We start from the raw sequence: 24,377 nt of genomic DNA on the forward strand, positions 1-24,377 counted from the left end.
AACCCCAGTACCTTGCCTTTTCCCCCATGGGTCTCCCAATGGCCCTGCACCAGACGCAGCTCCCACAGGGTGGCTTCCGGCCCACTGCCTACCAAAATGCTCCATGAACAAACACTCCCGCTCTTTCCACTGCTGCACCCTTGCACACAAGCCTCCCTCGGCCTGGAGAGCCCCCTCCTCCGCTTTTCCACTTGGCCAACTCCTACTCATCCTTCACAACCCATTGCAATTTCATGTCCCCAGGTTGTTTTCCGCCTTTTGCTCTCAATTTCCATTGCTACCTGAAAAGACCTCTTCTGTAGCCGCAACACATTTATTTCTTAAAACAAAGTCAGGTGTGTGGTCTAAGAGCAGGGGAGCTAAACGTAAGGGTGAGGACCATAAAGGAAAATTCTGGCTGAGGCGTGTGCCCCACAGAACGTGCCCCAGAGAACGAAGTTCTGATTACCTGTGTCCCGAGCTCATGCAGTGCCAGCTCCTGCTCAACAGATATTTACTGGATAAATGAATGAGTGAATGAGTGCATGTATGTACGTTGAGGGGAAGAGAGAGGGTGAAGAACCAGGGTAGGGTAGACTGCCCCTTCACACCATCTATGCTCAGCAGTTGGAGTACAAATGGTGGCAAGAACTCCTTGGGTCTGCTTCTATCATGCCTGTGTATTCATCACTGAAATTCAGTAATTCACTCAGCAAATATTGCATGGTGACTGTGCCAGCCACTGTTGTAAGTGGTGAGGATTCAACAACAGAAAAAGCAAAATACCTGCCCACAGTTTAGTTGGCAGCATGAATAGTGAACAAGTAGGCATTAAGCATCTGATCATGGCAAGTGCTCTGGAGTAGGAAATGGCAACCCACTCCAGTGTTCTTGCCTGGAAAATTCCATGGACAAAGGAGCCTGGCGGGCTGCAGTCCATGGGATCGCAGAGTCAGACAGTCTGAGTATGCACAGCAGCCCGGCAAGTGCCACAAAGAAACAATAAAGCAGCAGTTAGGAGGAACCAAGTAAACAGGATCATCCTCTGGGGGAGGCAGGTGTATGCCGGGAGCAGATTCAAGGTCACCAAAAGTCAGGTCACACAAGGTGTTGCCAGGGTGAGGGCTTCCGATCTATTTTAAATGTGACAGGGAGGGTTCTAAGCAGGGGAGTGACATGATCTGATCCCTATACTGTGCAAAGAGAGGATCTGGCAGGGGATGAGGCGAAAGTGGGAAGCCACAGTAAGAAGTGGTTGGTTTCCAGATTTGTTCTGAGCATAGCCAGTACTCTCAGGTTTTTCTGTAGGGCTGGAAGGCAGATTAAGAGAGAATGGAAGCTCTGAGGGATGATGCTGGGATTAGGAGCTTAGTAATGGGTGAAACGTGCTGCTGCTTTCTGAGATGGGAAGATGGTGGGCAAATAAATTAGAACCATCCCTTGTGAGGCTCACCATTGGTTATATGATGGGTGGAGTAGTGTTGAGGGAGAGCTGAGGCTTCTCCCAGGCAGAGAATGAGCTCTGGACAGTTGTCTGAGTGGGAACTGAGTTGTAAAAGGAAGACTGGTGTTGACTCAGGTGGAAGAGTGTTCCATATAAAGGGAACAATGTGAGCAAAGAGGCAGAGAATGGATCAGGAGTATTGGATGCTTGCTATATGCCAGACCCTGCTGAATGTTTTATCTACTTTACCATCTGAATCCTTGTGGCAATCTCCTGACACAGGGACAGTTATGATCCCCCTTTATAGATGCAGAGACAAATCTGAGAGGTCAAATAATGTCTTAGAGTTAGGTAGGGTTATAGTATGCAGGGGTGTTATAGGGTGTCACTCTATGGGATGTGAACCAAGAAAGTCCAAGTTTAAAAGATGTCCTAAAGCTGAGAGGCAGCAGTAGATATTTGGGACTGGCTGCAGATGCCTTGGGAGGAGGCCTGTCCCCACATGGGGTTGACAGAGCTTATTATCTCTGAGTCTACCCGTCAGGTTCTCAGTGTGGCTGTGAGGACCCTTCCTGGTTCTGGTAACTGTGGTGACAGTGGCCGAGATGGGGTGACTGGAGAACCAGGCCCCATAGAGGAACTTGGTCACTTTGTTCAGCTTACTGGTTGGCCTCCAGAGACTATTTTCAGATATGTAGCCCTTTCCCAACCAGAGAACTTTTTCAGGGTGACAACACAGCTCCAGAAGAGAGACTTCTCTTTTTTTAAAAGAGTTAGTTTACTTTTGGCTGCTCTGGGTCTTCATGGCTGCAAAGACTTTCTGCCGCGGTGGTGAGCAGGGGCCATTCTTTGTTGCAGTGCTTGGGCTTCTCATTGTAGTGGCTTCTCTCGTTACAGAGCACAGGCTCTAGGTGAGCAGGTCTCAGTGGTTGCAGCACACGGGCTCAGTAGCTCTGTGGCATGTGGAATCTTCCCTGACCAGGGATTGAACCGGTGTCCCCTGCATTGGCAGGCGGACTTTCAGCTGCTGGACCACCAGGGAAGCCCCAGAAGAGATTCTTAAAGATACAAAGTCAAGGTGTCTCCAGAGTCAAGTAGAAGACGAAGAAAAGGAAGCAGGGACCCTACTCCATACTTCTCAAAGTATACTGACTTCGTAGCCTGTAGCCTTGCTAAATTCACTTATTAGTTCTAGTAGCTTTTTTGTAGGTTCCTTAGGATTTTCTACATATATGATCCCACATTATCTATAAATAGTTTAATTATTTTCCAACTCATAGACCTTTCGTTTTTTTTTTTTTCTTGTCTTGATTGCACTCGCTACCACCTCTAGTATATAACAAGTAAAGTTTTAAGAACATTCTTGCTCTGTTCTTAATCTTAGAAGGAAAAGTTTAGTCTTTCCCATTAAGTATGATGTTACTTATAGATTTTTCACAGATCCTCTAGGTCAGGTTACAAGGACGTACCCTTCTGTGATAGCAGTATAGTTCCCCAATAATGTCTAGGTCCTAATTCCTGAAACCAGTGAGTGTGAATTACCTTACATTGCAAGAGAGAGTTTGTTGATATGACCAAGGGTTTTGAGATGTGGAGATTATGGTGGATTATCCAGATGAGCCCAATGAAATCACAAGGGTCTTTACAAGAGGGAGGCAAGAGGGTAGGAATAAAGATGGAATAAGGGGCCATGAACTAAGGAATGCCGGTGGCTTCTAGAAACTGAACAGGCAAAGAAAGGGGTTCTCCTCTAGAGGCTGCAGAAGAAATACAGGCTTGCTGATACCTTGATTTTTGTTTAGTGAAACCCATTTCAGATTTTTGACCCCCAGCATTGTAAATAATCCACCTTTGTTGTTTTAAACCTCTAAATATATGGTAACTTGTTACAGCAGCCATAGGAAACTATTACACCTTCTATTTGTAGTTTTAGTATTAAAAAAATCATAATTGAACTGTGTCAAATTATTTTTCTACATTTCTCCAGGTGATCGTTTCCCTACCCCTCCCTTTATTCTACTGATATAGTGAGTTAACAATGATGTTCAATTTTTAAATCAACTTATATTCCTGGGATAAAGTCAATTTAGTCATATTGTGTTATCGTTTTTATGTATTGCTGGGTACAGTTTGCTAACAGTGTGTTAAGGATTTTTTTGTCTATATATATGTGTATATATGTATATATATAGGATATTGCTGTAGTTTTCTCATAATGTTTTTGTCTGGTTTTTATAGCAAGTTAATTGGTGATCTCATAAAATGAGTAGGAAAATGCTGCCTTCTCTATTTTAAGAGAATTTGTATAAAATTGAAATTATTTCTTATTAAATGTTTGATAGGACTCACAAGTGAAGCCATCTGGGCCCAGAGTCATCTTTGCAGCAAGTTCTAAAATTATGAATTCAACTTCTGCAATAGATATAGGTCTATGCAAATTTTCTATTTCTTGCATCAGTGTTGGTAATTTGTGTCGTTTAAGGATTTGTCCATTTCATCCAAGCTGTAGAATTTATTGGCATACAGTTGTTCATGCCCTTACCCTTTTAATGTGTATAGGATCTATTCTATGGTGATGTCCCCTCTTCCTGATATTGGCAATGTGTGTGTGTGGTTTTTTCCTTTTTTTCTTGATCAATCTAGCTCGAGGTTTATCAATTTTATCAATCTTTTCGAAGAATCAGCATTTGATTTTTCTCTATTGTTTCCTATTTTTTATTTCTGCTTTATTTCCTTCTACAAAAATTTACTTTTTCCAGCTTTTTAAGGTAGAAACTTTATTTTATGCCTTTCTTTTCTTCAAATGTGAGGTTTAAAGCTACAAGTGTACTTTTAAGTCCTGATTTAGCTGAGCTCACAAATTTTTCTTTGGTTAAAAATAGTTTCTAGTTTTGCTTGTAATTTCCTCAATCTCTGGGTTGTTTCCGAGTATCTGGGCATTTTCCACATATGTTTTTGTTATTAATTTATAATTTAATTGTTGTAGTCAGAAAACATACCTTTAATTATTTCAGTGCTTTTAAATTTGTTTCTATGGCCCAGTCTACAGTCTGCCTTGAATATTCCATGTGCACTTGTTGGGTCCAATGTTTGTTAATTAAGCCAAATGGGCTGATTGCATTGTTCAACTATTCTATTTCCCTACTAATTTTCTATCCTATCAAGTACTGAGAGAGGAGTGTTGAAATCTCCAGTTATGATTATGGACGTCTCTTTCTTCTGTTGATACTCTCGGCTTTGCTTCTGTATCTTTAATCTCTGTGATTGAGTGCATGCAAATGCAGGACATCCTCTTATCTCTGATAATATTGTTGGTCCGGAATTCTACTTTTCTGATATTAATGTAATCACTCCAGCCGCCCTGTGATTAATGTTTGCATGATACATATTTTTCATCTTTTACTTTTAGCCTATGTTTTAATAGTCAAAATGTGTTTATCAAGTAGTTGTATTGTTTTTTAAATATATATTTATTTAGTTGTGGCATGTGGGATCTGGTTCCCTGACCAGTAGTTGTATTTTTAAAATACAGTTTGAAAAATCTCTGCCTTTTAATGGAGTATTTAGACCACTTCCTCCAAGTAAAAGCTTCCTAAAACCAAGCAGTGCCTGCGGTTTGGGAAATTCCCTCCTGCATATCGTTGGCATTCCACAGGGAAAGGTTAAGTGACAGGGCCACTGCCTCATCTTCCAGCTTCTCTGTGCTAGTCTTCTCATCTGTAAAGTGGGGATAATTGTACCTACCTCATAGGGTGGTTATGAGAATTATATCCCATATAAAAGGTGCATAGTAAGCACTCAATAAATGAAAGCTACAGATAGCTTTAGATCCTTCAGTTCAGTTCAGTTCAGTTGCTCAGTCGTGTCTGACTCTTTGCGACTCCATGAATCGCAGCACGCCAGGCCTCCCTGTCCATCACCAACTCCCGGAGTTCACTCAGACTCACGTCCATCGAATCAGTGATGCCATCCAGCCATCTCATCCTCTGTTATCCCCTTCTCCTCCTGCCCCTAATCTCTCCCAGCATCAGTGTCATTTCCAATGAGTCAACTCTTCGCATGAGGTGGCCAAAGTACTGGAGTTTCAGCTTCAGCATCAGTCCTTCCAAAGAAATCCCAGGACTGATCTCCTTCAGAATGGACTGGTTGGATCTCCTTGCAGTCCAAGGGACTCTCAAGAGTCTTCTCCAACACCACAGCTCAAAAGCATCAATTCTTCGGTGCTCAGCCTTCTTCACAGTCCAACTCTCACATCCATACATGACCACTGGAAAAACCATAGCCTTGACTAGACAGACCTTAGTCGGCAAAGTAATGTCTCTGCTTTTGAATGTGCTATCTAGGTTGGTCATAACTTTTCTTCCAAGGAGTAAGCATCTTTTAATTTCATGGCTGCAGTCACCATCTGCAGTGATTCTGGAGCCCAAAAAAATAAAGTCTGACACCATTTCCACTGTTTCCCCATCTATTTCCCATGAGGTGATGGGACCGGATGCCATGATCTTCGTTTTCTGAATGTTGAGCTTTAAGCCAACTTTTTCACTCTCCTCTTTCACTTTCATCAAGAGGCTTTTTAGCTCCTCTTCACTTTCTGCCATAAGGGTGGTGTCCTCTGCATATCTGAGGTTATTGATATTTCTCCCGGCAATCTTGATTCCAGCTTGTGTTTCTTCCAGTCCAGCGTTTCTCATGATGTACTCTGCATATAGGTTAAATAAGCAGGGTGACAATATACAGCCTTGACGTACTCCTTTTCCTATTTGCAACCAGTCTGTTGTTCCATGTCCAGTTCTAACTGTTGGTTCCTGACCTGCATACAGATTTCTCAAGAGGCAGGTCAGGTGGTCTGGTATTCCCATCTCTTGAAGAATTTTCCACAGTTTATTGTGACCCACACAGTCAAAGGCTTTGGCATAGTCAATAAAGCAGAAATAGATGTTTTTCTGGAACTCTCTTGCTTTTTTGATGATCCAGCGGATGTTGGCAATTTGATCTCTGGTTCCTCTGCCTTTTCTAAAACCAGCTTGAACATCAGGAAGTTCACGGTTCACATATTGTTGAAGCCTGGCTTGGAGAATTTTGAGCATTACTTTACTAGTGTGTGAGATGAGTGCAATTGTGCGGTAGTTTGAGCATTCTTTGGCATTGCCTTTCTTTGGGATTGGAATGAGAACTGACCTTTTCCAGTCCTGTGGCCACTGCAGAGTTTTCCAAATTTGCTGGCATATTGAGTGCAGCACTTTCACAGCATCATCTTTCAGGATTTGAAACAGCTCAACTGGAATTCCATCACCTCCGCTAGCTTTGTTCGTAGTGATGCTTTCTAAGGCCCACTTGACTTCACATTCCAGGATGTCTGGCTCTAGATGAGTGATCACACCATGGTGATTATCTGGGTCGTGAAGATCTTTTTTGTACAGTTCTTCTGTGTATTCTTGCCATCTCTTAATATCTTCTGCTTCTGTTAGGTCCATAACCATTTCTGTCCTTTATTGTGCCCATCTTTGCATGAAATGTTCCCTTGGGATCTCTAATTTTCTTGAAGAGATCTCTAGTCTTTCCCATTCTGTTGTTCTCCTCTATTTCTTTGCATTGATCACTGAAGAAGGCTTTCTTATCTCTTCTTGCTATTCTTTAGAACTCTGCATTCAGATGCTTATATCTTTCCTTTTCTCCTTTGCTTTTCGCCTCTCTTCTTTTCACAGCTATTTGTAAGGCCTCCCCAGACAGCCATTTTGCTTTTTTTTGCATTTCTTTTCCATGGGGATGGTCTTGATCCCTGTCTCCTGTACAATGTCACGAACCTCATTCCATAGTTCATCAGGCACTCTATCTATCAGATCTAGGCCCTTAAATCTATTTCTCACTTCCACTGTATAATCATAAGGGATTTGATTTAGGTCATACCTAAATGGTCTAGCGGTTTTCCCTACTTTCTTCAATTTAAGTCTGAATTTGGCAATAAGGAGCTAATGATCTGAGCCACAGTCTGCTCCCGGTCTTGTTTTTGCTAACTCTATACAGCTTCTCCATCTTTGGCTGCAAAGAATATAATCAATCTGATTTCAGTGTTGACCATCTGGTGATGTCCATGTGTAGAGTCTTCTCTTGTGTTGTTGGAAGAGGGTGTTTGCTATGACGAGTGCATTTTCTTGGCAAAACTCTATTAGTCTTTGCCCTGCTTAGATAGTAATAATAAATTACCATTATACCACTAAAAAACCTTCTTCCTGTTTGGCTTTTTAAAAAAATAGTTTTATTTTATCTATTTTTGACTGATCTGGGTCTTCCTTGCTGCGCATGGGCTTTCTCTAGCTGTGGATGCTCTTCATTGTGGTGTGTGGGCTTGTCATTGTGGTGGCTTCTCGCAGAACACAGGCTGCAGGCAGGCGGCTTCAGAAGCTGCAGCATGTGGCTCGGCAGCTGCAGCTCCTGGGCGGTAGCGCACAGGCTCAATAGTGGTGGCGCGCGGGCTTAGCTGCCCCTCGGCATGTGGGATCTTCCCGGATCAGGGGTCAAATTCATGTCTCCTGTGATGGCAGGGGATTCTTTACCACTGAGCCACCAGGGGAGGCCCCCTTTCGCTCTGATGAAGTATTGACTGAAGAAATGAATCCCACGTTAAAGTTACAGAGAGCTCTCATATGTATCGTCATCTGCTGAAAATTACTATTCTAGGCCTGACTTTATATAGTTACAGTTTTATATAGTCCTTTTTTCCTCTATTTTCCAACCCTGGCCAGTTATCTGTTTTTTGTTGAAACCTATCACCTGTATACTTTAAACATTTGCATTTTCATTTCATATAAATTATATCTCAATAAAGTTTATTTTAAAAACTAAAACAGGCAGTTCCCTGGTGGCCCAGTGGTTAGGATTCTGGGCTTTCACTGCTATGGCCCAGCTTCAATCCCTGGTCTGGGAACTGATAGCCCACAAGCCACATGGCATGACCAAAACTACCAGTTCAGTTCAGTCGCTCAGTCGTGTCCAACTCTTTGCAACCCCATAAACCGCAGCACGCCAGGCCTCCCTGTCCATCACCAACTCCTGAAGTTTACCCAAACTCATGTCCATCCAGTCGGTGATGCCATCCAGCCATCTCATCCTCTGTTGTCCGCTTCTCCTCCTACCCCTGATCCCTCCCAGAATCAGGGTCTTTTGCAATGAGTCAACTCTTTGCATGAGGTGGCCAAAGTATTGGAGTTTCAGCTTCAGCATCAGTCCTTCCAATGAACACCCAGGACTGGTCTCCTTTAGGATGCACCACGCCCCTAAAAAAAAAGAAAAGCTGGAAAAGTTCTGTCACTTGCGTCAGCATGTATGACATTCACGTATGAGGCTCCAGTACCTTGGCCGTCTGATGCAAAGAGCCGCCTCACTGGAAAAGACCCTGATGTGAGTAAAGATTGGAAACAAAAGAAGAGGGGAGCAGAGGACAAGATGGTTATGTATCTGACTCGGTGGACGTGAATCACTGACTCAATGGACATGAATTTGAGCAGACTCCAGGAGAGAGCGGAGGACACCGGAGCCTGGCATGCTACAGTCCATGGGGTCGCAAAGAGTCGGACACGACTTGGTGACTGAACAACAGCAATAGGTTACAGACTAATAAAAGCAACACCCACATGCCCACCTATCAGCGTAGGTGGGAAACTGTGTGTCGTTGCCTTTGAAGCCCCCTGCCTGCTTCACTGTGTTGATCAGTTTCTTTTCTTCCTAGCTTTGCCACACATGCAATATAGTCAATACAGTCTTGGCTGCCTCTGAGCTTCATATAAATAGAATCATACTGAACGTATGCGCCTGTGACTTGCTGTTTCTGCTCATTATTTTAAACGTTCACCTATGCTTGTGTGCATGGTGGTTATTAACTTTTACTACAGAATAGTGGGGCTTCCCTGGTGCCTCGGATGGCAGAGAATCTGCCTGCAACACAGGAGACCTGGGTTTGACCCCAGCATCAGGAAGATCCCCTGGAAAAGGAAATGGCAACCCACTTCAGTATTCTTGCCTGGAAAATTCCATGGACACAAAAGCCTGGAGGCCAGTAGTCCATGGGGTGGGTCACAAAGAGTAGGACACTACTGAGCGACTACCACTGTCACTGAATAGTGTTACTTTCTAGAATCCGCCGTTCTCTTGAGTGCATATGGGCTCTTTGCAGTCTGGGGCTTTTCTGAACAATGCTGCTCTGAATATTTTTGGTTTTGTATTGGCAAGGGATCATGCTGGGATGGAACCACTGGGTTGTGAGGTATGGGCACGTTCAACTCGACTAGTTAATGCCAGCTGTTTCCAAAGTGGCTTATACTGACTTACCTTTCCACAAGCAGGCTAAGAATTCCTTTTTTCTCCGCATCCTTGCTGCCGTCTACTGATCACGTTCTAAAACACTTCTGTCCACCGGGTCTTTGTAACAATGCTCACTTCAGCTGTGGCAGGCCCTGTTCTGAGCGCTCTGTGTGCCTGGTCTCCTCGGATCCCCAGGAGAGCCCTAGCTGTTAGGAATGTGCTGCTGTTGGCGAACAAGAGAGCAAGTCTCTGTCTTTCCCCTCTGCCTCCCCTTCTGTCTGAGCCTGGTGGCCACTCTCTGTGGCCATTTCACATGTTCCTTCTCCCATCCTGGGCAGGGCTGGGCCCCAGCACGGCCTTAGTCCTACCCATAGCCTTTCCTCCTCAGGCTGTTACTCCCTGTCGGTCCGCCTCAGCCGCCCTGCCTCCTGGGACCGGATCAGACACTACAGGATCCAGCGCCTTGACAATGGTTGGCTGTACATCTCACCACGCCTCACCTTCCCCTCGCTCCTGGCCCTGGTGGACCATTACTCCGGTACGGCCGCCCCCTGCCTCCTATGAGAGTAGATGGGGATTTGGGCTTTGGGGGCAGTCAGTCATCTCTTGGACACTTTACCTGCTGGAGAATATCCAGACAGAAGAGGGACCGCCCCTTTCTCCACGCCAGTCCCTGTGCCAAATAATGCAGCCTGGGAGCCCTGGCTTCATCTCACACCAGCAGACCCACTCAGATGTCCTGTGGGTGTGTAGGCCAGAACCTCACCCACCACTGTGGTTCTGAGTCAAGGTCCCCCACGGCTGGCACGGTTCTCTCCGCAGGAATTAGGCCCACAGCTGTTGTTACTGTGGAATTTAGTCAGTTCTCAGCATCTTCTGCTGCCTGTCCTTTAACAGCACAGTGTCAGAGGCAGAGAAGAAAGACCACTGCTGAGAAAACTGATCAGGGGGTTTCTGGACAGCTGTTCCAGGCAGCAGATACCAACCGAACAAGTGGAGACTGATCATTCTTTAGCTTTCTTCTTTCCAAAGCACTTTCCCAATCAGAAAACTGGGGCTCAAACAGGTCCCTCAACTTACCCAAAAATCACACAGTAAATTAAGTCTCCCTAGTTAGCCCAGAAGCTTTGACTGCATCTCAGCTTCCAGATGAACAGTTTGGGGCTCCCAATCCCACTAGCCAAGTGTGGAAGGCTGTCAGGGTGAGGGTGGTTGGTTGGCGAGGGAAGCAGGGCTGGAGTCAGCCAGGTCAAAGGTCTAGGTCTCTTCCTCAGAGCTGGCGGATGACATCTGCTGCCTCCTCAAGGAGCCCTGTGCCCTGCAGAGGGCTGGCCCACTCCCTGGCAAGGCCATACCCCCACCTGTGACTGTGCAGGCGACACCACTCAACTGGAAAGAGCTGGACAGGTGAGGGGGTCCTGGAATGGGAAGTGGAACAAAGAGTTAGAAGGACCCGCCCCTGGGAGCCTGGACTGGGGCGTCGCTTCAGGGACGCCTGGGAGCCACTAAGCATCCTCTGAACTCGGAGGCCAGCCCAGGCTCAGTGGGTCTGCTGGGGGACCAGCAGGGACGCCAAAGCGGGCACGGACACTGGGCATGCCTGGACACCAGGGTGGCCAGGGTGGAAGGGCAGACAAGATGGGATACCACAGAATACCAGCCCTGAGTGAGGTCAAGCAGGGGTCTGATCTGATAGGGAACAGGAAACCAGGGGGTTTTCAGCAGGTTCTGAGAGCAGGGACTGTGTGGCAGGGGCGGGGAGGAGGCTGAAGCTCCCGACCCAGCTCTGTCCCTTCTCCACAGCTCCCTCCTGTTCTCTGAAGCATCTGCCGCAGGGGAGGAGTCCCTCCTCAGTGAGGGGCTCCGGGAGGCCCTGAACTCCTACATCAGCCTGACTGATGACACCTCCTTGGACGATGCCAAGGCTGAAAGCAGACGGCGAAAGGGGAACCAAGGCTGCAGCACCTAGAGCCCCATCTCAGCTCAACCTGAGCGAGCACCCCAGAGGCAAGGCTGCACGGAGGGGAAGGGAGGGCTGGGACACAGAGGCACATCCAGGGTCCCACCAGTATCCTCTGTTCCTTCCCCTCTTAGCCCTAAGAAATCACTTAACCTCCTCCTAGCACGATGACTTGGCCTGCAACCTCTGGTTCAAGTCTAGAGCAGTTAAGAACAGGGCCAGGACTCCAAAAAGAGACCAGATGTCCTCTGGGGTCTGACCCAGCCAGTTCCTGAGTTTGGGATTTCCAGTGTCATCTCCTGCCTGTCAAGAGTCATTTTCCATCCCACAACTCCTCCCACAAGGTAGAAAACCACCACCAGCATCAAGGCAGAAAAGTTTAACTATTTAAAGAAAACTGACCAGTCTCTCAGAATGCTACCACACCTCTGAAGGTGGACTGTGGCCTGGAAAGAACAGGAAAGCAGAGGGGCTAGGTGGCTTAAACAGCAGCAGAACCTGGGCTGGCCAGCTCCCACCTGACCGCCATGCCAAGAGCAAGACCTCTGATAGTCCAGGTCCTCCACATCCCCGTTAAGGCCCTTCTCTGGACAGTCCTAGCTCTCATGTCTGTTTCATTGTGTGGCTCATCCTTTGAACCTGACTACGCTTTTCTGGCTACAGCAGCCTCGCCACCTTGTGGCCAAATGCAAAATGACACCATCTGAGCCCAGCACACTTGAGGCGAGGTTATAGTCACATTCCCTGGGCAGGGGCATCAGAGGGTGGTGAGCCTTCACTCCACAATATCAAGGCCACTGCCTGTACCAACTCCAGTCCTCCATTTCCCTGCTGCCCATGAAAGGAAAGGGGCCTGGCTGAAGCTGCTAAGTGAGCAGAGAAAAGAGGGAAGAAGGGGAGGGGAGGCCACCGCCTCTATTGCCCTACTGGGTTCTGAAGCTAGAGTGGAGGTGGGAACGGCTTTACCAGTATCATCAACAGGGTCTCAATTAAAGATCTGATTTATTCAAGTATCTGAAAACATTCTACAATGAAAATCGTTATCAGATGCTGCTTGTACTGTGCTATGGACCATGCACATACTGCCATACTGTTTTCAGAAGACTTGAAATGCCCATGATTGGTAGTTTAAAAACTGTACACCTGATGGAGAAGGAAGACAATTTAATGTTTCATCCAGATCCAGAGGTGCAGCAAATTAAAGGACAGCTCCAATTGGCAAACAGGTATCTCATGATGGTCTCCAAGAAGAAACGGTTGGCGATGGACAGTTCAAAAGTGCTTCTCCAAAAGGTGGATGGTTCTTTAAAAAGTTTCAGGTCGCAACCCTTGCAGAAGACAGACGCCCAACACACTGATTCTCGGTCCAGGAAACATGGGTCTTCCGGGTTCCACGTGGCTGGGGAGCCCCTACCAATCATGCTTCTGTGCTGTGACTAAGAGGGTCCTCTGGACCAGACAGGGAGCAGGCTGGGGCCGTGCACCGTCAGTCATAGTGGATGGCAGTGTAGAAGATGATCCAGATGACCTAGACAGGAAAGAAGCAATGTTTACAGGTCCCTTCACCGAGAGTCAACATAGGCTCCTACTCCACCAAACAAAAGCGTCTTAACAAAGTGCGCACGGTGGACTTCCCGGGGACTAGCCAACGCGCGAGCTGCTTGGGGGCTTACATAATTTCACTGAAAACAAGATGTCTCCAGTAGAACCCAGGACCACTTTGCTGTGCTCCCAAAGGACCCTGGACAAGTCTCTCCTCCTGCCAAACAGTGCGAGGGCTTGCGTTACAGATGTGGAAATGATGGAGGACAAGCCAACTGTACTGCTAGCAAGTGTTAGAATTAGCAACACATGAAAAGAGAGCTCACGTCCCACCCTGTCAGCTTCATGTCAGAGCAGAGGTTCTCAAACCTGACTGTCCTTGGCAATCCTCTGGGATCTTTAAAAACAGAGATGCCCAGGTGCCACCACCCAGAGATTCTGATTTCACTGGTCTGGGCTAGGGTCTGTAACTTTTAAAATATAACTTTGAGCTGTAATTCATTGTTCATAAAGTTTACCTCTTTAAAGTATATACGATTCAGAGGTTTTTCGTATATTCAGAGTTGTGAAAACATTTTAGAGCATTTTCGTTACCCTGGAAACAAAACCTATTCCCGTTATTAGTTACTTCCCATTTCCCTTTCCACCCCTGTCCTAACAACCACTAATCTACTTTTTATGCATATGGGTTTGCCTCTTTTGACCATTTCACATAAACGGCATCACAACATGTGGCCTTTTGTGTCTGTATTTTTTTCACCAGCATCAGGTTTTCAAGGCCCATCCACGTTGGAGCCTGCACCAGTACTTCAGTCATCTTTATGGCCGAGTATTTTATCCAGCCATTTGTCAGGTGATGGCAAATGCAAAAAATTTCCACTTGGGGGCTATTATGAATATATGTGTTAAACGTTTCCCAGTTTTCAATATGCAGCCAGAGTTGAGAATTGGATGCAGAAGTTGACAATAAGCCCTGCATTCACTCACCACAGGGAGATCACCCCACATCTTATTAATAAGTCAAGAAAGGCCCTCCAGCCTCAGGAGTCTTGGAAAAACGGTACAAATCACACAGTGTAACCATCAAAGGGCTCCCCTTGAAGAACTGAGAGCGCCAGGAAACGACACACACCATGAACAAAGCAAACGATGTCATAAACCCCTCTTTGGTGAGCTCCCACGTGCCGCCATACTCTTCCTCGTCTATCTGCAGGTAGTTGCTGAAGTAGACGTACAGGACACCCGCGTTGATCAGGCAGAACCTGGAGCAAGGGAGGACGAGCACCAAACGTGAGCCATAGGCGTGGAGGACCCAGAACTCCCACCAGCATGGTCCAGCTCGGTCAGGGCTGGCAGCTGCACTTAACCGTGTCATGGGGGCAAATGAAATGATCCATGAAACACACCTGCCCACTTGGTTGTGTTAGAGAAAAAAAAAAGCAACCTCTTTTTAGTTGATCAGCAAGCATATGTAAGTTCTCGTACCCCCTTGAAGTAAGACAGAAGGCTGATGAACAATCCCAAATAGGACCAGTTCCTGACGGCCTCCAGGTAGCTGCAGCTCGGGAAGGGGGGTGGCCATGGAAAAGACCCATGTGAAGCTGCTGCTTCATGGCCTAGTCGGGCAAGCAAGGGCATGGTAAAGCAGCGCCTGATAATTCCCAATGGGAGACAGTTTCTGAGTGTTCACTGGCAGCTACTGCACTGGATGCAGAGATGAACGTGGCAGTGCCAGCCGTCAGCTCACCATCTATGGGGCCAAAAACAACAGTCAGAGTGGACTGAAACTAGAGGGTTCAGAAAGGTCTCTGACCCCCGTCATATATGATCTAACTGGTGCAGGAATCCGAATCCTGAGAAGAGGGACACCGCACTGTGTTCCACTGATTGCTTAGCGCTGCAGCTGCGTAAAAGCGATATTCATAAAGGGATCAAAACTGCACCTAAACTTACAGCGGACCATATGCCTTAGGCCACACCCTTCTGAAGGCTGCAGTGGAAAATGCAAAGAGAACAGGTTCCTCCTGTTCTGCAGATGAAGTGTGAGCTGCTGCAGGGCATGGTAGGGCAGTGTGAAGATAGGAGTGTAAATCCTTGTGCAAGGCGGGGAGGGGGTGTGCTATAGACCTGAGGCTGTCTGAGCAAGGTGAGCTTGAGGCAGGGTGTGGGTAGTCACTGTGGGCTTTCTCAGGCTGGAAAGAACAGGAGTTGGGAGACTGGTTTAGTCCTGTTTCAGGACATGAGTACAAATAAAGTTTGAGGACAGGGACTGAGAAAGTGGCTGAATGGGGAGGCAAGAAGCCCTGAAGGCTTTGCGCCTAAGTGCTTGGGAGAACCATGGGTCCAGCAACTGAAGCAGGGAGTCCAGGAAGAACAGGTGGTTTTTCTTGGGATATCACGCACACTACAGTCCTCGTCTCAGCTATGTCACGGCCACATCCTTATCTGCTACCAGAAATCTGGGGACCCAACCATTGTGGCCACGTCCCTCTGACAGGAGCTTCATTTTGGACAGGCTGAGTTAGTGGCTCCTGACAGAGCCTACTAATGGAACTTAGAAATGTCAGTGGGGCTCAGCTACTAAGCTCATTTAGAGTCTCCTACTGTAAAAGTGGTTGCTTGATGAGATGAGAAAGGGAAATACAAGTGAAAGAGACACAGGGTGACAGGGGGAGAGGAAATGGCGGACACTGGGCCTGCCTGCCAAGGGTCACACACTAAGTAGAAAGTGAAGTCACAGAGACACAGCATTTAAATGTCTGGTGGTCAAGGAAAGGACTGGAAGTCTCCACACTGAAATTTAAGGATGGGCATCAATTCTATATTGTAAACAGGAGAGAACCACACAGCAAATGTATGGGCAAAGAGACAAGCATACTGGATTGGGGCGGGGGTGTGTGTGTCTGTGTCTGTGTGTGTGTGAGTTGCTCATCGTGTCCGACTCTTTGCGACACCATGGACTGTAACCTACCAGGCTCCTCTGTCCATGGGAGTCTTCAGGTAAGAATATTGGAGTGAGTTACCATTTCCCTCTCCAGGGGATCTTCCTGACCCAGGGATTGAACTCGCATCTCCTGCACTGGCAGGTGGGTTCTTTACCACTGAGCCACCAGGGAACCCTGACTAGCGTGAGTCTTTGCTATATTATTCCCAGATTGGGTGACTTCAAAGAAATCCCTCAGGGCTCCTGAAAGACAAGACAGGTGCAGGGGGTTCAAACCACTGTTACCCTCTCTTAGAAAAGCAATCTGGGGAAGACAGGAGACTACTTTTTTTGGCTTTTCGATTGCCTTCTGCCATCTCTGGCCATTTTCCTGGTATCTGTCTTTTTTTCTCATAGTAAGCTCAAATGGGGTGACCAACATTCTAAAAATGTGGTATGTATCTTCATGCCACTTCCACCCTGAGAAGACCTCTATGAACCCCAGGTCCTGCCTGCATCTCATCATCCTCAGTGAGTCCTCATCAAATGTCCACTCTGTCAAGAGTGAGTTGGAGGATAAAGCCTATGGTTTCCTTGGACAAATAGTTTGCTCAGCATCATAAATCAAAAACCCTCTTTAGCTGGGAGAGAGAACATTCCTTTTTGGTTACCTTCTGAGAAAACAGCCAACTCAAATGAATTTGAAATGGTTTCACACTTTTCACCCCAGAGTAAGGAAATAAGACATGTGATCACAACTAACACATCTTTATGATTTTCCAGTGTTGAGTACTGACCGTTTGTTTTCCCTGTGTGAAAAGGCCAGAGGTTTGCCTCTCCATTTCTATCATAACTTGCCCACGACTCCCATCTTAAGACCATTCCCACAAATCTTTTAAAATCAACCTGGTGGGCATGCAGTGACTTCTTAACAAGTTGAGCGATGACCAGGGGCTGGTGTCAAATGCTGCCACTGGCCACGGGTGCACAATAAAGGAAGAAGGACCCAATCTCCTACTTTCTCGCTGCCTTTAAAATGTAGGGACCTGGGGCTTCCCTGGCAGTCCAGTGGTTAAGTGCTTCCACTGCAGGGGACATGAGGTCGATCCCTGGTCTGGGAACTGAGATTCTGCATGCCATGTGGCAAGGCCAAAAAAAAGTAGGAACCTAAAACAACTTCTGCCAAAGCCAAGATTCAGGACATCCAGCACAGTGCACAAGGGAGTGATTATCAGGTACAGGAGCTCTTCCACCTCCCACATTTGCCTAGACAACAAAGGCCATGTCAGAACTAGATGCCTGTTACCAACAGGCAATATAGCAACCTCTTGCATGAGGTCACTATGGACCCATGAATGAATAAGCTAACCCAGATCTTCATAAAGGTAACATGCCTGACCCAAGATATTCCCAGCCTGCTGAACTGAGGAGTGCTGCATCAGACCCAGGAGGGCCATCATGGGGCCAGTTTTTTGCTTTAGTTATTACACACAGAGAAACCTAAAAATACGAAAACGACCGAAGACTTACCCTGCTATTCCCAAGAAACCTCGCAACGGTAACACTCCCCAAATGACACCTAGGACCACAGCAATGATCTGTCGGAACCAGTAGATCACATCTAAAAATTCATCCTGTAGAAAAAAGAGAGGATGCATGCGTTATCTGGAGGGGGCACCACAAGAGAGCCTTTTGTATCAGGTGAGGAACAAAATCTTTCTGCTAAACTCATCTTCCAGAGAAATTTCCCCCCAAAGCAATGGTATTTGGTTCTCCAATCTCCACATCTTCTTCTTATACTAAATTGTGGTTTAAAAAAAATGATACATATTTACTTATCTTGGGACGTCCCTGGTGGCTCAGACAGTAAAGAATCTGCCTGTAATGCAGGAGGCATAAGAGACGTGGGTTTGATCCCTGGGTCGGGAAGATCCCTTGGAAAAGGAAATGGCGACCCACTCCAGTATTCTTGCCTGGGAAGTCTCATGGATAGAGGAGCCTGGTGGGCTCCAGTCCATGAGGTCAGAGTCAGAGAGTTCTTGTAACAGGTGAGGAACAAGTTTAGCAGAAAAGCTCCCTGCTAAACTCTTCTTCCAGAGAAATTTTCTCCCAAGACAATGGTATTTGGTTCTCGAATTCTTCTTGTACTAAATTGTGGTTTAAAAAAAAGATGATATATTTACTTAAGTGATGGCTTCCAGGGTGTTGTACTCTAGATGAAAATTTTAGAAAAATCATTTACCTTTTTTCCCCCAGAAGCTACAAAAATTAAATCGCTGTGACAGTAACTGAGCTACTGGCCAGTTATCTGACCTGGGGATACCCGGACAGACTAGCCACAGGCGGAAGGGCTGACTGTGAACCGATTCACTACCACTTCCCCACACAAGGAATTCTAAGTAAGTCACAAAGGAGAGGTTGAATTAATTAGAAACAGAAGTGAAGGTGCCAGCACAACTAATTTTCATACAGGAACATGGAAGATTGAGGTTTCCAACCTTCCCTGGACTGCAGAAACCAGTCCTTACACAAAGAAAGCCATGACACAGCAAATCAGGAAGGTTTCACAGCAGCTGGGCAGGACAAGGGCACTTTCAGGAAGTGCCTCCCATTCACCCCCGCCCCCTTACAGGAACCCCAGGAAAACCTATTTCATCATTCCCCCCCCCCAAAAAAGGGGAAAGATTGCAGGTACAACAATCTTTTCAGGCCAACTGGAATCAAGCTGTTTGCAATAGTTCCTTCCCCACCATGGAGCAGAGGTGGGGAAGTGCTCACACTCAGATCTTCTGAATGCATGTGACCAGTAAGGACATCTTGAAGTTCCCCAACCATTCCTCACACACATTTGGTGGTCTCTCTTCGACCCCTACTCCCCACCACACACATGAACTAACAACGCTCACCCCTGAAAAGTGGTCTCAGTCTCCCCTCTTAACTCTCACACTTATTAGGGTATTCAGTTTTCTCATTCGACAGGAAAGCAATGGCAGCTCACCTTTGGTGAGCCTCACTATGTGCTAAGCACTTTAACGCAGCAGGTACCCTACTTCAGAGTTTTTTTTTTTTTTTGAGACTCAAGTGAGATGATACACAGAGAGAACCGGACACATAGTAAGTATTCAACAGACGTCTGCTCTGGTTACTGCTCCTGCCAACGACGCTGGTACAACATCAGTCACTTACTCAAGATCCTACTGGCACTAAAAGACGGAGATGGAATCGAACTCAGCTCAGTCTTGCCGTTCAGGCACGCGACCTGCCTGCGGGGACAACTCCTCCAACCCTCCTTGCGGCTTCCCGAGTGACCCAGGCGATTTCACCCTTCGACCACTCTGTGATGAGCCCCGAGCCTGACAGCTGGGCCCGCGCAGTTCACCCCGCCACCCCGAACACTCGGCCAGGCCCGGACCGGGGCAGGGGCACGATCGGGCCCGTCCTTTCGTCCCCGAGTCCCAGCTGGCTCCTCGAACGTGCGCCCCCGCTAGTCCCCACCGCACCTTGTCCTCCCAGGCCGCGTCGCTCCGCAGCACCTTGCTCCAAACAGACACTTTGAGGGCCCCGTTGGCCAGCTGCGGCTGAGACGGCTCCTCCTTCCGCCGCCCGCCGCTCATCCTCCCGTCGCGCCGCCCGGGCCGGGCCTGGGGCGCGCGGGCCGATCTAAAAGGGGTCGGGGTGGCGGGTCACGGAGCGCGGGTCGGCGGTGGCGGCGAAAGCGACAAGCTCAGTGGATCGGTTCAGGGGCGCCCCTCCGGCAGCCTGCACTTGGCCAAACACCCGGGCTCTGTTGGCTCGGTAGAGACCAAGCGCGCGGAAGGCGGAGCCACGCAGCGCCGCGCGTCCTCCTCCCGCCGACGTGCATACGCAGCCAATCAGCGGCCGCGCAGCTGTCCGAACGCAAGAACAGACGCCGCTTCGGCGCAAGCGCACTATGCGCGGGGACGTGATGGCCAGCTTCCGCTGACCCCGCAGTAAGGTGAGAGGGAAGGGACAATCTTGGTAACGACGACGCCATGAGCGCGAGGAGGCGCAGCGGAAGCATAAGAACGTTGTCACCGAGGAAGGCGAGGTTAAACAGGAGCTTCATCCAATCCGCCACAGCTTGTCCCTCGAGCAGCGGGGCAGAACACGGCCCTGCCTTACCCGAGGCGTCCTTTGGAGCCCAAGCCTTGCTCCCCGGGGGCCCCACGTTGCCCCTCAGGGTTTAGCCCTTGCTTGTTTTCCCCGAACCTTGCAAGTCCCTTAGGACCTAAGAAAGTTCATTGTTTTGTGTAGTAGTAACTTTAGTGTCTCTTCATGCCTAGCGTCCTCTTTTGACAAATGTGAGCCCTGAGATCCAAAAAGAGGAAATGATTTTCTAAGGCTTTCGAGCGTGTTGGAACTAGCTGAAGACTCCTCAGGGGAGAAAGGTGGCATCAGAATATCTGAGCATTCTTCCAGCGAGCGTGTCCTTGCTACGCGCTTGGTTAGTGGTTCACAAGTGTGGTTCTGGACCAGCAGCAGGTGCATTATTTGGGAATTTGATTAGAGATTCAGATTCTCAGATCCCACTCAGACCCATTGAATCAGAAATTCTGGGGTGGGGCCCATAATCAGAGTTTCAGCCAGCCCGCCAGGTGGTGCCCTGCGCACACTGTGCAAAGTAACAAGGCACATGAGTCCTGTGTGGTAGATTTATAGAGGCAAAGTAACTTGCTCTGAACCACTCAGCTAGTATCTGGGTCTGTCTGATTTCAAAATCTGCACCCTAGGGAGTTTCCTGCAGGTCCAGTAGTTAGAACTCGATATGCTTTCTCTCCCGTGGAATTTGGTTCAATCCCCGGTACCTGAAAAAAGACCCCGCAAACCAGAGGGGCGCCAAAGATGATACTGCAACAGACATTACTTTGTCTGCACCTGGTGGGATGGCCATATACCTGACATGGGTGTACACCTTTCGTTCTAACTTTCACATTATCAGCCCTCCCTCCTCTGAACCATCTCCCCCTATGCAAACCTAGAGTAAAGCCTAACCAGCTCACTCCAGTTTGGACATGCATCCCTGATATAAAACCTATTTTACAGACTCCCTGATGGCATGCAGTGCTGGAGACAGATCATTCTATCCCAGAATGTTGGAAGAATACCTGGCCTGGAACCAAAGACAGAAAAAGTTAAGTTTTTAGCCTGCTGGGTCTAGTGGCAGAGAATTGTAATGGGGAATCTGATGTGGGCTGTTAGGGAACTGAACTCAGAGGGAAGAGTAGGAGTTGAGAGGAAGAGGGAGGGGAAAGGAGGAGAGTATTCCAGGAGATGAAACCACCACATCTGCTATTGGTGAGGCATAAATCCACAAGCTAGGGTCGGAAGGGGAGACTCGTGCTGAATAAGGTTCTTCCAGTTTTATTGAAAAATGATGTGCATCACTGTGTAAGCTTAAGGTCCACGACGTGATGGTTTGATTTACGTATATTTTGAGACGTTTACCAGAGTAGGATCGGCTAACACCCACCTTCTGAGATAGATACAATAAAGAGATAAGACAGACAAATATGAAAAAGGAAAAATAAAATCTCCTGTGATGAGAGCTCTTAGGACTTACTCTTTTTTTAATTTTAAAAATTATTTATGTATTTATTTTTGGCTGCACTGGGTCTCCATTGCTGAGCTTGGGCTTTCTCTAATTGCAGCAAGTGGGAGGAACTCTCTAGTTGTAGAGCATGGGCTTCTTACTGAGGTAGCGTCTCTTGTTCCACAGCATGGGCTCTAGGGCCACGTGGGCTTAGTTGCCAGGCAGGTAGAATCTTCCTGGAGCAGGGACTGAACCTGTTTCCCCTGTATTGGCAGATGGATTTTTAACCACCGGCCCCCCAGAAAAGTCCAAAATTTCACCATATTTCAGTGTGTAGCTCTGTGACCCAGTGCAGTACATTTGCTGGTGGTCGCATCCATTTTCAGAACACTTTCATCATACAAAACTGAAACTCGGCGCTCATTAAACTATTAACTCCCCACTCTCCCTTCCCCTCAGCACGTGGCAATTACCGTTCTACTTTCTGTCTCTGAATTTGACTGAGTTCCCCGTTAAGAGGGTAATTGCAGCATTTGTCTTTTTCTACTCGCTTATTTCCCTTGGCGTTACATCTTCAAGGCTCATCTGTGTCATAGCATGTCAGCATTTCCTTCTTTTGTAAGGTTGAATAATAACTTTCTTAAATGTCCACAGTGTATACAGTCTGTTTATCCATTTATCTATCGAGGGATATGTGGGCTGCCTCCACCTTCTTGCTACTGTGAATAATACTACAGTGAATAAGTGTACAAAGCGTCTGTTCAAGTCTCTGCTTTCACTTCTTCTGGGTATCTACTCAGAGTGGAATTGCTGAATCATATCATACTGCCTTTAATTTTTTGAATTATTGCTATACTATTTTCCATTCCCACCAAGAATACACAAGAGTCCCAATTTCTCTACATTCTCATCAACATTTGTTTTTTTAAACAGTCAACCTAGTGAGTGTAAAGTGGGATCTCATTGTGTTTTGATTTGAATTGTGATGTCAAGCATCTTTTCACTTGCTTGCTGACCATCTGTTTATCTCTTTTGGAGAAATGTCCATTCCAATACTTTGCCTATTTTTGAGTCTAATCGTTTGGGCTTTTGTTGTCGAGTTCTAGGGGTTTTATGTATAGACTAGATATTAATCCCTTATATGTAGTTTGCAAATGCCTCCTCCCATTCTGTACGTTGCCTCCTTACTTTGTTGGTCATGTCCTTTTTGGGGGGAGTGGGGCGATTATATGTCATAAGAACATATAATCAAAACCTTTGTCAAGTGCTAAGTACCAGGTCAGTAAAAGTTTTATTGTAATGTTTGCACTGTGTCATCAGGGAAATAAAACAAGAAAATTTTAATAAAGGCAATTTATCTAATTTTTTTGATCGTTGTTGCCTGTGCCTTTGGTGTTCTGTTCAAGAAATCATTGTCAGTCCTATGTCATCCAGTTTTTCCATGTTCTCTTTTATAGTTTTAGCTCTTATGTTTAGGTCTTTGGTCTATTTTGAGTTAATTTTGAGTTATTCTTTTACATGTGGATATCCAGTTTTCCCAGCACCATTTGTTAGACTGTCCTTTCACCACTGAATGGTTTTGGCATCATCATTTGACCATATATGCAAGGGTTTATATCAGGGCTGTCTACTTTATCCCATTGGTCTGTTTGTCTGTCTTTATGCCAGTGCTGCTCTTTTGATTACTATAGCTTTGGTAAGCTTTGAAATCAGGAAGTGTGAGTACTCCTACTTTGTTCTTATTTTTCAAATTTTTTCACTTATTGGATATCCCTAGATAATCCATATGAATTTTAGAATGAGTTTTTCTATTTCTGCCAAAAAAAACAAGGCATTGGGATTTTGATAGAGAATGCAGTGATTCTGTAGATTGCTTTGTAGTAACAATATCAAGTCTTCTAATCCACGAGCATGAAATGGTTTTCCGTTTATTTGTATATTTTTAAATTTCATTCAGTGATGTTTTGTAGCTTGTTTGACATGTAAATCTTTCATTTACTTGGTTAATTCCTAAGTAGTTTATTCTTTTTGATGCTATTGTAAGTGGAATTATTTTCTTAATTTACTTTTTGGATTTTAAAAGTAATTTTTATTTATTCATGGGTGTGCTGGGTCCTCGTTGCTGTGCAGACTTTGCTCTAGTTGCGGCGAGCAGGCTTCTCATTGCGGTGGCTTCTCTCGTTGCCGAGCTCCAGCGCTAGGGCACAGGCTCAGCAGCTGTGGCTCACAGGCTTCGTAGCTCTGCGGCATGCAGAACCTTCCTAGAGCAGGGATGGAACCTGCGTCTGCTGCATTGGCAGGCAGATTCTTTACTACTGAGCCACCAGGGAAGCCCCTCCTTTTCAGATTGAAGAGAAAGAGCTGATTTTTGTATCTTATAACATTGCTGAATCCATGTATTAGTTTAACAGTTTTTCTGTGTCTAGAATCTTTAGGGTTTTCTACATATTGATCATACCATATGCAGAGATAACTATTTCTTCCCCCTGCTGCTGCTGCTGCTAAGTCGCTTCAGTCGTGTCCGACTCTGTGCGACCCCAGAGATAGCAGCCCACCAGGCTCCCCTGTCCCTGGGATTCTCCAGGCAAGAACACTGGAGTGGGTTGCCACTTCCTTCTCCAATGCATGAAAGTGAAAAGTGAAAGTGAAGTTGCTCAGTTGTGTCTGACTCCTAGCGACC

The 24,377-nt window shown here is 46.7% G+C and overlaps 2 protein-coding genes across 3 annotated transcripts in view; one reads left to right on the forward strand and one right to left on the reverse strand.

Moving 5' to 3' along the window:
- SLA2 (Src like adaptor 2) overlaps positions 1-12,935 on the forward strand; it is a 27,447-nt gene extending 14,512 nt beyond the window's left edge. For both annotated transcript variants that reach the window (XM_040247382.1, XM_040247383.1), the window contains 3 exons: positions 10,110-10,259; positions 10,996-11,128; positions 11,525-12,935. In XM_040247382.1, coding sequence (XP_040103316.1) covers positions 10,110-10,259; positions 10,996-11,128; positions 11,525-11,690 — 449 coding nt within the window. In that variant the 3' untranslated portion in view covers positions 11,691-12,935. The remainder of the gene's footprint in view (positions 1-10,109; positions 10,260-10,995; positions 11,129-11,524) is intronic.
- Positions 12,665-20,006, reverse strand: LOC120868650 (respirasome Complex Assembly Factor 1). Its single transcript, XM_040247390.1, has 4 exons — positions 19,647-20,006; positions 17,677-17,780; positions 14,356-14,485; positions 12,665-13,209 (listed from the first exon to the last, which is right to left on the reverse strand). The coding sequence occupies exons 1-4, from the start codon at positions 19,758-19,760 to the stop codon at positions 13,168-13,170; spliced, it is 390 nt and encodes a 129-aa protein (XP_040103324.1). The 5' UTR covers positions 19,761-20,006; the 3' UTR covers positions 12,665-13,167.
- Positions 20,007-24,377: the final 4,371 nt, after the last annotated feature.

Source organism: Oryx dammah, unplaced genomic scaffold (assembly GCF_014754425.2).
Source record: "Oryx dammah isolate SB20612 unplaced genomic scaffold, SCBI_Odam_1.1 HiC_scaffold_10, whole genome shotgun sequence".
Lineage (NCBI taxonomy): Eukaryota > Metazoa > Chordata > Mammalia > Artiodactyla > Bovidae > Oryx > Oryx dammah.

Bases quoted from the DNA above. Each gene is read 5' to 3' on its own strand.
- LOC120868650 (XM_040247390.1), bottom strand. From the start codon at position 19,760: ATGAGCGGCGGGCGGCGGAAGGAGGAGCCGTCTCAGCCGCAGCTGGCC. The intron at 14,486-17,676 runs GTAAGTCTTCGG...CCCTTGCTCCAG, and splicing joins GGTTTCTTGGGAATAGCAGG to GTTCTGCCTGATCAACGCGG. The intron at 13,210-14,355 runs GTGTGTGTCGTT...TTTCCTGTCTAG, and splicing joins CATCGTTTGCTTTGTTCATG to GTCATCTGGATCATCTTCTA.